General features: G+C 56.1%; 2 protein-coding genes across 5 annotated transcripts; one reads left to right on the top strand and one right to left on the bottom strand.

Annotated features, from left to right (window-relative positions):
* Positions 1–215: 215 nt before the first annotated feature.
* RELL2 (RELT like 2) lies at positions 216–3,882 on the top strand. 2 transcript variants are annotated; one of them, XM_037147658.2, is made up of 7 exons: positions 216–603; positions 1,015–1,254; positions 1,652–1,717; positions 1,792–1,858; positions 2,285–2,470; positions 2,743–3,106; positions 3,224–3,882. In XM_037147658.2, the coding sequence occupies exons 2-7, from the start codon at positions 1,071–1,073 to the stop codon at positions 3,254–3,256; spliced, it is 900 nt and encodes a 299-aa protein (XP_037003553.2). In that variant the 5' UTR covers positions 216–603; positions 1,015–1,070; the 3' UTR covers positions 3,257–3,882. The 2 variants fall into 2 exon arrangements, with proteins under 2 accessions (XP_037003553.2, XP_037003554.2); XM_037147659.2 differs by having other exon boundaries at positions 2,743–3,882.
* On the bottom strand, positions 3,715–13,565 carry FCHSD1 (FCH and double SH3 domains 1). Of its 3 annotated transcripts, none has more exons than XM_037147654.2 (20): positions 13,497–13,565; positions 13,169–13,266; positions 12,520–12,565; positions 12,051–12,118; positions 11,596–11,752; positions 11,375–11,511; positions 11,207–11,270; positions 10,230–10,358; positions 9,654–9,776; positions 9,391–9,483; positions 8,851–8,964; positions 8,343–8,447; positions 8,009–8,170; positions 7,267–7,395; positions 7,108–7,191; positions 6,844–6,961; positions 6,490–6,710; positions 5,610–5,697; positions 4,477–4,532; positions 3,715–4,351 (listed from the first exon to the last, which is right to left on the bottom strand). In XM_037147654.2, exons 1-20 carry the CDS (start codon positions 13,515–13,517, stop codon positions 4,286–4,288), a joined length of 2,079 nt encoding a protein of 692 aa, XP_037003549.2. In that variant the 5' UTR covers positions 13,518–13,565; the 3' UTR covers positions 3,715–4,285. The 3 variants fall into 3 exon arrangements, with proteins under 3 accessions (XP_037003549.2, XP_037003551.2, XP_037003552.2); XM_037147656.2 differs by having other exon boundaries at positions 3,717–4,351; positions 11,596–11,731; XM_037147657.2 differs by lacking the exon at positions 13,497–13,565 and adding an exon at positions 12,753–12,866 and having other exon boundaries at positions 3,718–4,351; positions 13,169–13,248.
* Positions 13,566–14,842: the final 1,277 nt, after the last annotated feature.

Raw genomic sequence — 14,842 nt, 5'->3', positions numbered from 1 at the left:
GCCCCTCTCGGATGCGGAAAGACATCTTCCCCTGGCACACTGGGAAGATTCCTGGCTATCCACCCGGCCGGGGCATCTGAGGACAGGAGCCGCGCCAGGCGTGCCGGATAGACTAGAGGAGAGCACACTCGCCTCACTGCCTAACCATCCCACCCGGACCCAGACTCGGCGCTGCACACTCCCTCCGGGCAAGGGCGGGAGGGCGGCGGCGGCGCAGTCACGCGCGCACCGCCCTAGCGCTCTCTGCCCCGCACACCTGCGCTCCGCCCCCTGGTCCTGGGGTGGTGACAGGCGAAGACATTTGGGAACCCAGGGTGGCTGCGGCGGCGCCCCCCATCTCTTCCCCTTTCCCAGAGCAGTTTTCCGGAGCCTTGCCTTCGCTTCCAACCAGCCTGCATCCCTCTCTAGCCTTCCCTACCCCCCGCCTGCCGCGGCACCGGTATCTGCAGTCGCAGCCCGGAGCCGGTGAGGCGGCTAAGGGGGGAAGGGACGGAAACAAGGGATGAGAGCCGGGAGGGCGTCGGGGCCCCTGAGCCGGTCTAGGACGCCCCTGGAGCTGGAACCCGAGCAGGAGCCGGAGCCGGAGCCAGAACCAAACCACCGGTACTGGGTGGGCCAGGTGGTCAGGATGGGAGGAACCGAAATGACGGGGAGGGCTCTGGAGTACAGGCAGGTGAGGGGCTGCAGAGGGCTGGTTCAGACTGGCTCAGAGGAGATGCAGGCGCTTACTCAGACGCGATTCTTGCTCTGGCCTCCTGAGAATCCGTCCCATCTCACTCTGCAGTGTCCTTGGGAGGGATGGAAGCGCAGGACAAATTGGAAAGGGAAAAGCTGTGGGCGTCGGGGAAGCGGCACCAGGGTAGTAGAAGAGGGCTTACGCAGCCGCAATCTGACACCCCTGGCCTGGACCAGCACTTCAGGCCCGGACAGCTCCCTGGTGGGTGGGGCCGGACCTCCAAGGGTTGCTGGTTTCAGATCCTGAGGACCGCATTCCTATCCCTCCCCCCACCCCAGCTGCAGCCCCCTAACCCCAGGAGGCGCCCTGGCCCGCGCTCGCCCCCCAGGGCCTCATGTCGGAACCACAGCCTGACCTGGAGCCACCCCAACATGGGCTGTACATGCTCTTCCTGCTTGTGCTGGTCTTCTTCCTTATGGGCCTCGTAGGCTTCATGATCTGCCACGTGCTCAAGAAGAAGGGCTACCGCTGCCGCACATCCAGGGGCTCGGAGCCTGATGACACCCAGCTCCAGCCCCGTGAGTGAGGAGCCTAGACCCTGGTTCCGTCACCTTTCTTCCTTACCCCTCTCCCCACACCTCTGTCTGCCTTCCTGGCCAACAGACCCAGGCCAAGCCTTCAGGCCTAGTGATGCTTTCTTGAGTCAGCAAGTGGGATGACACCATCCCGAAAGCAAAGCTAGAGAAGGCACCATGGGCGGGTAGGGCCCACTCACTTGGGCTTTCACTAAGGGTACTGTTGGGCTTTCATTGAATTCCTTATCTTTTCTGCCCCAGCCCCTGAAATACTAATGCCCAGAACAATGACAAATAGGTATAGGGTATATCTCGAGCGATTAGCTACAGAAGACACCTGGCAATGTCCCCCAAAACTGACTCATTTCCCAATTCCTTGCCAACCTCTTCCATCCTTCAGCTGAGGACGATGACATGAATGAGGACACAGTAGAGAGGATTGTTCGCTGCATCATCCAAAATGAAGGTGGGTGTAGACTCCCCCCACAACTTTCTCTTGCCCTGACCTCCACTGACTCCCTCTTTTCCTTCTCCTCTCAGCCAATGCTGAGGCCTTGAAGGAGATGCTGGGGGATAGTGAAGGAGAGGGGACAGTGCAGCTGTCCAGGTGAGCTGGAAACAAGGGCCAGCATGACTTAGCTTGCCTTGGAGAGTACCCTCTCCTCCAGCACACTCCCCTCCCAGTCTCCTTGCATGTCTGGGGTGGGGGTTAACCTGTAGGAGGAAAGAAGTTTTGTAGAAACCCCAAGTCCTTCAAACTATACTCCCATCTGGACATCACCAAGGCTAACATTCACCCTTCGTGCCACTCCTTTGGTCTAAGCATCACCCTGTTTTTAGGAAACAGCCCTTGGAGGGAGAACACATGATCACTACCATCTTAATATCGAGTTTATTAGATAAAGACAAGAAAAGAATGCTGGGCCTGGGGAAAGTGGGCACCTGGAGGTTGAAGGAGCATGCTGGAAGAACAGGGACAAACAGAACAGGAAATTGTAATGTCACCCCTGCTCCCTTCCTCCTTGCTGTCCAGTGTGGATGCCACCTCCAGCCTGCAGGATGGAGCCCCCTCCCACCATCACACGGTGCACCTGGGCTCTGCAGCACCTTGCATCCACTGCAGCCGCAACAAGAGGCCCCCACTTGTCCGTCAGGGACGCTCCAAGGAAGGAAAGAGCCGCTCCCGGCCTGGGGAGACCACCGTGTTTTCTGTGGGCAGGTGGGGATAGAGTGCCCCAGGGTAAGGGAGGTAAAGGAGAGGGTCCCAATGATCAGGCTCCTGACTCCAAATGTAAGCCCCAGTTCTTTTCTCCTGGACTCTGACCTACCACCGGAAACCGGTTACACAATGTGCCCCACAACACGAGGTGGTCTCCCCTGCCCTAGGCGGGAAGAAAGTGGCCATCAGACTCGGGATGTCCCTGGTTGGGGGGAAGGGCCAAGCAGGCTCTGAGCTGTGCCGCTAAGCCCCAGTGTTCCCTTCCCTCCCAGGTTCCGAGTGACACACATTGAGAGGCGCTATGGGCTGCACGAGCACCGTGATGGCTCTCCTACGGACAGGAGCTGGGGGTCCGGTGGGGGGCAGGACCCAGGGGGTGGTCAGGGGCCTGGGGGAGGGCCGCCCAGAGCAGGGATGCCAGCCATGGAAAGCCTGCCCCCTGAGAGACCACAGCCCCAGGCCCTGGCGCAGAATGGAGGACTCAGGGACAGCAACCTAGTCCCTTGTGCACTTGGGGGGGACCGTGGAGCCTCTACAGAGCCAACACTGGGGGCTGGAGGGAGGGGCCCGAGCCCAGGGCTGGCCAGGCAAGAGGCAAATGGACAGTCGAGCAAACTGGACACCTCAGATCACCAGGTATGAAGACGCGGCCAGGGATGTGGTGGGCTGAGCTCTTATTGCCCCTACTCTGGGAATGAGGGTGCACTGACGTGACCTACATCCTGTTCTCCCGTTGTTGACCCCTCCTCTCAGGTGTCTCCAGCACGGGGAGCAAGGGGTGTGTGAGGTGAGTCTGCCTGGACTCCAAGTCAGAAAATCTCATCCTTCCACCCCCTACTTACACTACTTAAGCCCCGTTAGCTGGCTCCCTGTACCCCCAGGGTAACTGCAGGCTTAGTCTTTGCTACATAGTCTTTGGTTTGTTGGTGGGGAGCAGGCATATGCTATAGGGCATAGGGAAGGTCCTGCAGCCCTCAGGAAAAGCTGGAGTACAGCTTGAATAGGAGGCAACACTGTTACCCTTCCTCTCCTCCAAGCCTCCTTCTTCATTGCTGGCAGGGACAGGGGGTGGGTGGCCATGCAGCACCTCCTCTCCACTGGACAGGACTGCCCCCCAGCTGGGGGACCAGCCCTACTTCCCCTGGAGTGGCATGGTCTCAGGCTGGGGGACCTCAGGAGAAGTGCCCCACCCCCACCCCCGGGCCTCAGTCTTCCCCCTCCCCTGCCTGCCAACAGGCTGCCTGACCCGCCTTCTCCATCACCTCGCTCCATATGCTCGAGCGTGGCAGCTGGGAGTGGGCCCCTAAAGCAATAGCACCTTAGGCCCCCTGCCCTCTTGGCACAAGAGGCCCAGGCCCTGGCTTGGGCTTCGTGCTCTTTATTCACTGTCAATAAATCCGCTCAGACCATTACAGTTGTTTCACATACTGGCTCCAGCTCCTTCTGACAGGCCTGTCCTGTCCCAGGCCCCAGCCCCAGTGGCCCTGGCCTTTGGAGTGGGGTGGGTCACAGAGCCAAGGCAGGGACAAGGATGGGCCAGAGCCACACAAAACATTGGGGGGTGGGGTCCAGCCCCAGAGATTTCAGGGTATTTCACCACCCCAGAGCTGGAGTGGTGGCAGAAAAGAAAGGGGGAGAAAAGGAGTTCCAGCCCCAGAAGTGGGGAGAGAAGTTTCTACCCCTAGAGGTGAGAGCACAAATGGGGGAGATTCCAGCTTTTGGCTGCGTCACGCCAGATCACTGAAGGGTGTGGTCTCTGACAGCATGGAGACGGGGGCAGCAGCAGCATTCCCGGGGGCAGTGATCCCCCTGGCTTCAGGTGAGGGGACCCGGGTGGTCGGGATCCAGGGCTTTAGCTGGTGGGGGGGGCGGTGGCCGCACCTGTAGGGAACACACAGTCAGGGCTCCAGAGGACTCTCTTGGGGATATCCTTGTTCATTCCTGCAGCTGTACAGACAAAAAACGGACAAGGGGGAATGACCCCTCTCCAAGGGAGAGGCTCTTACCGGCCTGAGTCGAGGTGCCATCATGTCCAGGGGTCCAGGGCAGTCCAGGTCTTGGTCTGGAAACAAAAAACACAAGTCACTCTTCAGACTTTGTTTTGTTCACCGCTCCATCTCCAGTACTTAAGACAGTGGCACTCTGTAAATACTTGTTGAGTTAACAAATAGTCACAACCTGGGCCGTGAAATCCATTAATGTAACCCCAACACTTACAGGACACCCGTGGTATAATTACCCTTGCTCAAGGTATCAGAGAAGGGGAGCTGGGATCCACAGCGCCCCCATCTGCAGTGGCTGTCAGGAACCCACTAATGAAACACAACAAGCACCGTGAGTGACTCAGTGCTAAGTCATTCCAGGTGAAATGAGGTGCCAGAGAAGAGAATGCAGAAAATGCCCACAGGAGTCTCCAGGGTCACAGAGGAAGGCTCTGTGAAGAAACTGCAGGTACTAGGAGGCTTTAGCAAAGGTGAACACTCTAAGGAGGAAGATTATGATACAAGGTGTTTGCGGGATTCAAAAACACTTAAAAGCAGGCCCTGGCTGGTGTAGCTCAGGGGATTGAGCGCTGGCTGTGAACCAAAGCATTGCAGGTTCGATTCCCAGTCAGGGCACATGCCTGGGTTGCAGGCCAGTTCCCATCAAGGGACACACAGGAGGCAACCATACATTGATATTTCTCTCCCTCTCTCCTTCCCTTCCCCTCTAAAGATAAATAAATAAAATCTTTTTTTAAAAAAGCACTTAAAAGCAGAGGATATGTACTGGCAAAACTGTGGAAGAAGCTGGCTGATTTTAATAATAATGAGAACATAGCTACCGCTTGCACGCTACGTGCCAGACACAATGCCGGGCCCCCTACAGACATCTTTCTAACTCACGGCAGCTCCGCACTGGTAAGACACACACGCGGAAAACTCCGCACCCCGAGTCACACCCTAGGAAGTCAGAGAGTGGAGTTTCAACACGGCCTGGCTCCGCGGGCAGCCCGGCTCTTCTCGGGGTCACACTGCGGTGAGCCTGACAGCAGAGGCTCCCGAGGGCGGGCGGAGAAGCCAAGTGTGACCCAGGAGCCCCAAGATTCCTCCTCTACCCGCCTCCTTCCCTCCCAGGGCCCCCAGTTCCCTCCACTCACCCCCAGGCAGGACAGTTGCAGGGGGCCCATCCAAGGCAGAAGTGGGTGCAGGAGGGGAGAAACTGGGAGGAGAAGGGGATGGCAGCATCTGAAAACAAGGGGGCACAGTTATTTCTGGCATGTGGGACGGTTTCGCCAGCTTGTCCTCTCATCTCATCTTCAGTTCCTATCCCATCACTTGCCAATACCAAGAGTGGCCAAATGCTTGTATGTGGGTGGGAGTTGTAGCTGTCAACACAATTCAACAGCCAATATGTACTGGCACTATTACCCAGGCATTTGCTAACACTCCACATGCACATGCATGGTGGTGAGTTCATTCATTCCTCACCACCACTCCACGAGGTAGGGGTTTATGATTCCTGTGTCGGGCGAGGCTCAGGCTAAGCCATCTACTCGAAAGCACAGAACCAGCTGGTGGCAGAGTCCTGGCTATAGCCAGGGTCCCTTGACTCCCATTCCTATGTTCTTCCTGCTTCATGATAACGATAGGTACTGTATTTTAAAGGACCTCCCGTGGGCCTCTGTGCTAAAGGCTTTACCTCCACTCTCCCTGCTTAGGATAGTTTTCCTGCTGAAGAAGGTATTTTTCTCTTTTTACATGTTAAGAAAGAAGCTCAAGAGCTGAAATCACTGCTCAAGGTAATGCAATAGGAATCTGAACTGAGACCAGTCCAGCACTAAAGCAGCACCGCCAAACTCTTAGAAAGCCCGCCCTTGGTTCCCTTTTCTCCACCCAGCCCCAGGACATGGGGAGGCTCGAGCCATTACAGGAGGTAAACCTGGAGAGGGGAGGGAGCATTAGCGTAAATATGGGGCCTCAGGGGGGTGGGGGGTCAACCTAGAGGTGCCCGGGGAACCGGAAAGAAGGAAGCCTCACCTGTTCAGGGTCTGAGGACTCAAGTGGCCCCGGGGGACCAAGTAGCTCCTCCACCAGCAATGAGGGGAAGACCCCGACATGGCCCCCAAACTCTCCCCTCCAGAAGCCATCATCCACTCCGTCCTGGGTCCGGGGCAGCAGGCGGATGAGTGCCCCCTCAGGGAAGCTCAGCTCCTCTGCGCTCTGCCCCGTGTAGCTGTACAGGGCACAGGCCAGGGATGCTGCAGAAACCCAGGGGAGACGGTGAGGGCGGGGGGACAGTGGTGCCCCAGGACCGTGACACCTTAGGGTCATAACCACTCAGTCACTCTTCCCCACACCAGCATCCCCCAACCTGGGATTTTCCTTTCTTACTTGTGGGCTCTGCCCCTGAGGGATTGGTGCTGCCGTGGCCACTCTCAGGGAAGGAGAGGTCCGGGAAGTTGAGGTACCGCTCAGGAACAAAGCCTACCTCGCCGTGCTGGTTCCGAGCCTGCGCACCCCAAGTGAGAACAGGTGACGTCCGCGGCCCTGCCCCTCCTCTGCTCAGGCTTCTGGCTTTGCCTGGCTGAGTCCTTGGGGAGAAGTTCCTCCCACTGCCTCCACCCTGCAAGGTCAGAGCCCAGGGTACATACCCACCTTGACCCATTCGTCAGTATCTCCCTCCTCTAGGACCTCCAGCCACTCGCCTTCTGTGATAGTCAGCTCGTCCTCATGCCCTGCCTGCACGAAAAAGGAGTCAGGACTCCTGGCTATTCCCCATCCCTACGAGTCTGAGGCCCCTACCCCCACTCACACCTGATAGCCAAACACCACATGTGCAGGGCAGGGGAGAGCTCTGGTGGCCAGGGCTGGGGGGACAGGCTCCTCAAAGAGCTCTCCAGTCTCCTCACATTCCTCAAAGTCAGAGAACTCAGCATCCTCAGCCTGGCGGTGTTGGGGACAGAGAACAGACATCACTGTCACTCTCAAGTACCCATTGTAACTCCCACTCCTCCATCCTACCCTTAAAAATCTCGTGGCTCCTCCTCCAAGGTAGTATCACTCATCCATTCAACAAGTACCACAAGAAAAGCACCACAGGGCAGGATACCACTGACCCTGACCACAGAGTTGTAGTCCTGGGCACTTACCACGCGCCAGGCACAGTGCTAAGTGTCTTATGTATATCCTCTCGTTTAATCTTCATCGTAACACGGTGTTATTTCGTATAACTATTAATCTCCTTTTACTTATGAGAAAACTGAGGTTCAGAAAGGTTAAGTCACTTTCCAGGATGACACAGCTAATAAGTGACTGGCTGGTATTCGAACTACTTACGGTCTGCCCCCATGACCTTAGTTCATAAACACTACCTTATATTCATAATACAAACTTGTTGAGGACTCAGTGTGCTATAAACTAGGCAAAGAATTATACTTAATATGATTTCCTTTAAGCTTCAGAACAACCCTTTGATCTAGGTAGTGTTGTGGCCTGCCCCCCGCTGGAGGGTTTTACCCTCCTGGATGTGTACGGGTACGGAGCAGAAGGAGCTCACCGCGGGAGAGAGGTCCCTCTGGGACAGCCGGGCCTCGCTGAGCCGTTGCTCCTGCTCCACCTCGTCCTGCGCCTGGGTCATGGCTGGCTTCAGCCACAGCTGTACATCCAGGCCAGCCCCCTGCAGCAGGGCCAGCCGGGCAGCACCCTTCACCTGGCTCACCTGGCATGGGGAAGAGGGATAAAGTCTGTGGCTGGGCTTGCTTTGGGGAGGTGAGTAGAGCCTCCCCAAATGTGTTCCCCCTCTATCTCCTCCCTCCCCCTCCCTCACCATCAGACAGAGATGGGGAAGAGATGTGGTCTCAGTTAACCTGACCCCCAGGGCCGTGTGCCACCTGTGCCCGCAGGATGCTCTGCCTCACTTCCTGCAGCCGCTGCTCCAGGCCCGGAGCCTCCCGCTCTGAAGCCTGCTGCCGCCTCTGCTCCAGCCGCTGCAGCACCTGGATGGGAAATGGAGGACAGGAGTGGATAAAGATACGATGGGTCACAACTTACTATGGGCCTGGCCCTTTGCTAGAGGCTTCACGTGCAATTATATCATTTGATCTTCCCTATGAAATGGGTGCTATTATGGGCCCCGCTTTAGTGATGAGGAAACTGAGGCCCAAAGAGATAGAGTCCCTCCCTTACTCAGGGTTACATCACCAGGAAGCAAAAGAGCAGAATTTGAACCCAGTGGGTCTAGCTCCTAAAGCTCTGCTCTTAACTACTTGGCCACACTGTTGGCTTAAAACACGTTTCTCTGTCCTCCTGCCGGCCGCCCCAGGACATCACTAGGAACTCCAGGATCCCCGTTTCTCAGATATTCTTGCCCACCCATGACACCCGGACTCCCCACCTCACCCGAAGCCCATGGTTCAGGATCTTGTAGTCTCGGGCAGCTCGACTTGTCCAGCGCTGAACCTCTTTCTCCAGGTCGTTCTCCTCAGCCACCCCCTCCAGCTCCAGGGCACACACCTGAAAGAAGGGGCTGCTGTGAGAAGGCCTTGATGCTGCTGCTTCTCTACTCCCCTCCCCTCCAGTTCCCTCCTTTTTGTCTTCCCTCTGGCCTGGCCTCCAGGGACAGGGACGAAGAGGTGGGGTACACACCTATGTCCATGGACACAGGTGTGCATTCGTGTGAACACGCAGACACAGAGAGTCCCGGAAATGGGATCCAGGTTGAGAGGCAGAATGACCAGGACAGTGCAGTGATGAGACAGAAAGTTGGAATGAGGTATGTTCTATTTGCATCCTGGTGGGAGGGAGGTGAACTGGAGCCTGAAACCCCCTCTTCATGGTTTAATAGCCACTAAGTAAACAACATCAGAAGAACAATGGGGATGGGTCTAAACACAGTCCCCTTTACACTTGGCCTGGTTCCAACAAGCAGGGAGGTCTCACCTGATCATTCCCCACTGGCTGGAACTTCTGAGGTGGTATGGGGGAAAATACCCCGGGGTCTTGAAAGAGCTTCAGATCCTGCTCCCAGCTTACCTGGGGGTTGGAAGAAGTCAAAGTCAGTCACCCACTGGCTCTCTGTCCATGCCTGTCCCCTCTTGGAAGAAAAGTAAGAAGAAAAGGGGCAGACATGCAGTGGGGTGGTCAGTATCAGGAGAGAAGGCGGAAGAGGATCTCCGGGAGCTCTCACGGGGCTCAGCCCTTACCTGGGAGGTAGCCTGTGCCCCACGGCGCGCATGCTCCAGGGCCATCTCTGCCGCTTCCAGCTCAGTGCGGCTCAGTAAGGTCAGGGGTTCCCGCAGATGTTCCACTAGCTCGCTGACCAGGGCCTGGAAGGAACCCCAAGACACTGAGACCACCCCTCTCCCAGGCCTCTACCACAAAGCCGGCTCTCCGTTCAGGTTTGGATGGGCATAAGGTGGGGAACAAGAGAAGAAGTGAGATATTACTACTGCTTCTAATAATAGGTCCTCATGTGTGCACATCGTGTAACCAGTTTAAAAGCATTTTCACTGCATTCTTTCCCTTGAGCTCCATTAATCTTAAAAAGAGGCAGAGCAGGAGTTATTCCTGATGAAAAAACTGGGATTCGGAAGGATTAAGTGTTCTGCACGATGTCGTGCAACCAGTTAGAGGCAGAACCAGAACCCAAGTAAGTGTTTTCTACCCAGTCGAAGCAGGTTGGGTCCCCGACACCACCCAACCTGCTGGTGGTGGGAAGCAGGGAGGGGCCCTCCCCTCCTTTCCCACTGAGAGGCAGGGGGATCTGGGCCGGGACTGGCCTTGAGCAGGGCTGGCAGTTCTTCCTGGTAGTAATGGTCGAGGTGGGCGTTGGTGGACACCAAGTTAAGCAGATACTCATTGCGGGCAGCTTTCAGCTGTTGGGAGTACTGGGCCGATTGTGTGGACAGCTAGGAGGGGAAAAAATAGGGTGTCAACAGGGAACCCTGGGCCCTTGAAGTCCTCACGAGGCCAACCCAACTCCAGAATGGATTCTAACATTATTGAGGTGCCTGACACCATACTAAAATTTTTACTTAACGCCTCCTGCTTAAAATCCTCTAGTGGTACTTGCATACATTTAAAATAAAGTCCCAGCTGCTCTTTACTGAGGTCTACCAGGTCCAGCAATTGCTGGCCCCTGGCAACCTCTCTGATCTCGCTCGCAGTGTCTGATCCCTTGCTCACAGTGCTCTGGCCGCACTGGACTTCTCCGAGTTCCTAGAACCTGCAAAGTTATTCCTGCGTCAGAGCCTTTGCACCCACCACCTGCTCTCCCTGGCATGTTCCTCCCCTGGATCTTTGCAGGGCTGGATCCTTCTTGACACTCAGGCCACCTGCTCAGAGAGGCGGTCCCTCTAAATTACACCCCCTTGTTAGCCTTTATCACAGCACTTGGTTTTCCTTTCATGTAATTTGGTTATTTGTTTTTCTTTACTCTCTCTCTCCTCACCAGGCTGTGAGGGCAGGAACTCCACTGGTAGTGCTCTCCACTGAATCCCAGTGTTCAGAACAGTGCTTAATACACAGAAGTCCTCAATAAATGCATATCAAAGGGATGAAAAAGAAAGGAACTGTTTTCATTTTATAGATGAAGAAAATGAGGCTCAGAGAAATCAAGTTAACCGAGGTCACTCACCAGGGAAGTAAGGAAGCCTGAATTCATCCCAGGCTTTCTGACTTATGCCCCTGGGCTCCAAACCACTGGACTACTCTGCCCACCCTCTGCCTGCCCCCAGTTGTGCCTGCATCCCCGAACCTTGGCACTGAGTTTCTGGAGACTGGTCCGAGTGTGGAAGAGCCCATGGTCACTTCGGTTCAGCCTGTGCAGGCAAGGGAGAGGGGTCAAGGTTAGGCCCAGCTGAGGTGCCTTGGCTCTGTCCTCCCCAACCCCGACCCCAGACTTACTAACTCCCTGTGACCCCACCTGGTCTGGACATCAGCCGCCTTCTCCTGTGCCAAGGCCCACACACGTTCTCGCTGCCCATACAGCTTCTGACTTCGGCTCAGCTCCCGGACAGACTGCAGCACCTCGGCCTGTGCCCTCTGGAAGTTCTCTGCTCCCTAGGGGTGTGGACACAGAGTCCTGACCCAGACCACCTCCAGCCCTGTGCCAGCCCTTCCTTCACCACATCTACTGAGCCATACCTTCCTGAGCACCTGCTCCTTGGCACTCCGCCCCGTGCCTCCTGCCAGGTCACGGTACCGGTCAGACGCTTGGAGCCGGGCTTGGCCCCCAGCCACGGTAGCATCCAGCAGGCAGCGCCAGGCACCAAACGCCATCCTGCCTCTCCCCAGAGAAGGTCTGTGTTGAAGAGGGGAGTACTCCAAAGACCCCCTCCCCCTCAGCACCACTGAAGACAGAGTGCTTTCCCATCCCCCTTGTCTGGAAGCCCTCAATCGATCATCCCATTAGCTCAGCCACAAGGAGCGCTTGTGCCCTCCACCCCCACCTACAGTGTCCTTGCTGGGTCAGCGCCTCTCCCACTGCTGCGTCAGCTAACGTGCCTTCCCCCCTCACTGGGCCCTCATCCCCACAGGTTCCGAGGGCCGAGCTCCTCATCCCTTCTTGGTCCCTTGGCCTCCCCCTCCATGAGACGCACCTGCTGTCCATCTCCCCACTCCGGTGCCCTTCCCTCTTCAGGAATGGCCCAGCCAGTTTCTGGAGCGCCTGATGGAAAAGTCATTACAGACCTGGTCCCCTTTCAAAGACTGCCCCCAGCTGGCAGAATATGGGACCAGAGTATAATAATGCCATTCCCTGGGTGTGTATTATGCGTCACTGACTTCATATCTACATGCACCAACTTATTCTAGCCTCACAGCAACCCTACACGAAGGTACAATTACTGTTATTCCCACTTTACAGAGAAAGAAATTGAGGCCAAGAAAGGTTAAGTAACTCGTCCAAGGTCACACACCTAATACGTAGCACAGCAAGAATTTGATGTCAGCCTGCCTGACTGTAGGCATTTGCTCTTGACTAGAACAGGGGTATGTGTGAAAGGTCATTACTGGAGGTGTAAAGGAGACTAGAACAAAAGGGGAGGTCTACAGAAGGTAGTCCCATACCTGCCCATATTCCCGTTCAATGGCTGCCCTCTGCTTGCTGTAGGATCTGTGGAGATTGGAGGGGTGGGGGGTGTTAATGTTTGGTCCTTTTCTTCTTCTACTGCCAATCCTTTTCTCAGCCAAGGCGGAGGAAGTGGGGAGCCAGGCCTAGAATGTGCCTTCACCGGGAGGGAGTAAGACTACGGAGAGTCCTTGAAATCACCGCAGGCGGCGGCAACAAAGGTCAACCTCACCTTATTGCTCAGAGACTCAGCAGGATCCTCCCCACCCCTGGAGAACCATCTGTGGGCTTGGAGGTGAGGCCTGATGGGGGCCTGGGTACAGTGTCCACCAGCCTTCCAACAGGTCTGGAAGAGGGAGGGGGATTCTACCCTAAGAATGATTGTGGGAACTGGGGTGGGGGTATGGGGGGGAGTGAGGCAAAGTCAAGGGGTTGAAAGAGGGTCCCTGTGTCTGTGTGTGTGTGTGCTGGGGTGGGAGGAAATATCATTTCTATCCAGTATCTGCGGAGGCAGGCCTGTGGTGAGGGCTGTGAATGGGCAGTTTGGCGAGTTATTCAGCCCTGCTCTCCGCCCCCCACGGCATGTACTTCGGAGGAGAGGCGGGGCACGACCGCGAAGACAGGAGTGGGTGAAAGGTGCAAGGCTACCTGATGTCCTCCAGCAGATCCGCCTCCCTCTGCTGCCGGGTCTGAAGGATGCTCAGCTGTTCCAGGAAGCGAAGCTTCACCTCCTGGGCCGGCTTCACCTAAAGGGGTAAGAAAAGAATTAAGACCCCTGGAGCGAGGACCTGAAAAATACACCGCGCAGGCAGCGGAGAGAAGGCGGGGCCCGGGAGATGAGCCATTTCCTCGGTTACTTTGGTGTTGGGCCCTAACTCCTTCCCATCACTCGTCCCCTACCGCAAGTCCGGTGCCCCGTTGATCCCCATCACTTAACCCGGCCCACCGGGAGTACCCATCCCCAGGCCAAGCTCACTTTTCGGGAAGGTGGCTGCATCTCTGCTCCGGCGGGATCACCGACTAGACTCCGGAACTCCAGGAAGCCCCGCCCATGCTGAAGCCCCACCCATGCCTACCCCACCCCCTAAACCTAGCCTGGCTCCGCCCTCGCCCCGCCCACGTCTGGTCCGGCTACGGGTAGGGTGGCCAGAGGCTAGAGGGCCACGGAGGAACTAAACCTCAGTTACAGCTTCCAGTACCCCAGAAAAGGACTGGAGCGCGGGCGGGGTGGACGCCGCGTCCACTGGGCAGTAGGGGGAACACCAGGTTTCTGAGTCAAGACGCCTAGGTTCTATTTCTAGTGGAGCCGCTGACTCAGCCCATAATTATTTCTAATTATTCATTTACATACGAAGATCTCCAGTCCCCCAACCCCTCCAAGGATAAAGAATAACGAGGAACTGTCTGTGACCAGGGAAACTGAGTCACTGGATGCCTGAGTGAAGATGCGTCTGACAAAGGAAACAGGGCTGGTCTCAGATATTTTCCCACTTCCCACTGAACTGGAAAAGCCAGAGTGAGCTGAGGTGAGAAAGATGCCTGGAGCCAGAAAGGAACCAGTCCCAGTACGTCCCAGGCCACACCAGTGAGTGCGTGTGGGCTAAGAGATTAGCGAGGGGCCTTTTGTCCCAGAGCACCCCAGTCACCTTCAGTGTCTGCCCTTCAGCCCGGCACACCTTTTCCTTACCCCCATCACCTATCTATGGCCCACATCCAGCACCACACCCCAGACCTGGAAAAGTTGCCTGGAACTCCAGAAGCACATTCCCAGCAGCTGACTGACATCTCCAGTTGTATATCTAATAGGTGCCTCAAACTTTTTTTAAAAAAGATTTTATTTGCTTATTTTTAGAGTGGGGAAAGGAAGGAGAAAGAGGGGGAAACATCAGTGTGTGGTTGCCACTCACATGCCCCCCGCCGGGGTCCTGGCCTGCAACCCAGGCCTGTGCCCTGACTGGTAATTGTACCTGTCAACCCTTTGGTTCACAGGCCAGCGCTCGATCCACTGAGCCACACCAGGCAGGGCAGTACCTCAAACTTTTCAAACAGATTCTTCAACCTGATTTTTCCCCCAGTCACCTCCCCAAGTAACATACTAAATGATAACACTCTCCAACCACTTGGGAAAATCCGAATCCCAGGGTTGGTGTGTCCTTTCTCCTACCGCTACCTTCCAGCAAATCCTATAGGCTGTTTCTAAAAAAAAATATCTCCTGCCCTGTATGGTGTGGGTCAGCAGACTGAGTGCTGGCCTGTGAACCAAAGGGTCGCCAGTTGGATTCCCAGTCAGGGCACATGCCTGGGTTGCAGGCCAGGTCCCCA

Source organism: Artibeus jamaicensis, unplaced genomic scaffold (assembly GCF_021234435.1).
Source record: "Artibeus jamaicensis isolate MK-2021 breed Jamaican fruit bat unplaced genomic scaffold, CSHL_Jam_final contig_456, whole genome shotgun sequence".
NCBI classification, from domain to species: Eukaryota; Metazoa; Chordata; class Mammalia; order Chiroptera; family Phyllostomidae; genus Artibeus; species Artibeus jamaicensis.
Note: the sequence above shows the minus strand (reverse complement) of the source record. Positions and strands in the feature narration are given on the sequence as shown.

Coding starts and splice junctions, on each gene's coding strand:
- RELL2 (XM_037147658.2), top strand. CDS start 1,071: ATGTCGGAACCACAGCCTGACCTGGAGCCACCCCAACATGGGCTGTAC. Junction 1,255..1,651: donor TGACACCCAGCTCCAGCCCC/GTGAGTGAGGAG, acceptor TCCATCCTTCAG/CTGAGGACGATGACATGAAT. Junction 3,107..3,223: donor TGGACACCTCAGATCACCAG/GTATGAAGACGC, acceptor CCCTCCTCTCAG/GTGTCTCCAGCACGGGGAGC.
- FCHSD1 (XM_037147654.2), bottom strand. CDS start 13,517: ATGCAGCCACCTTCCCGAAAA. Junction 12,566..13,168: donor GATCTGCTGGAGGACATCAG/GTAGCCTTGCAC, acceptor CAATCTCCACAG/ATCCTACAGCAAGCAGAGGG. Junction 9,484..9,653: donor GGGCACAGGCTACCTCCCAG/GTAAGGGCTGAG, acceptor TCCAACCCCCAG/GTAAGCTGGGAGCAGGATCT.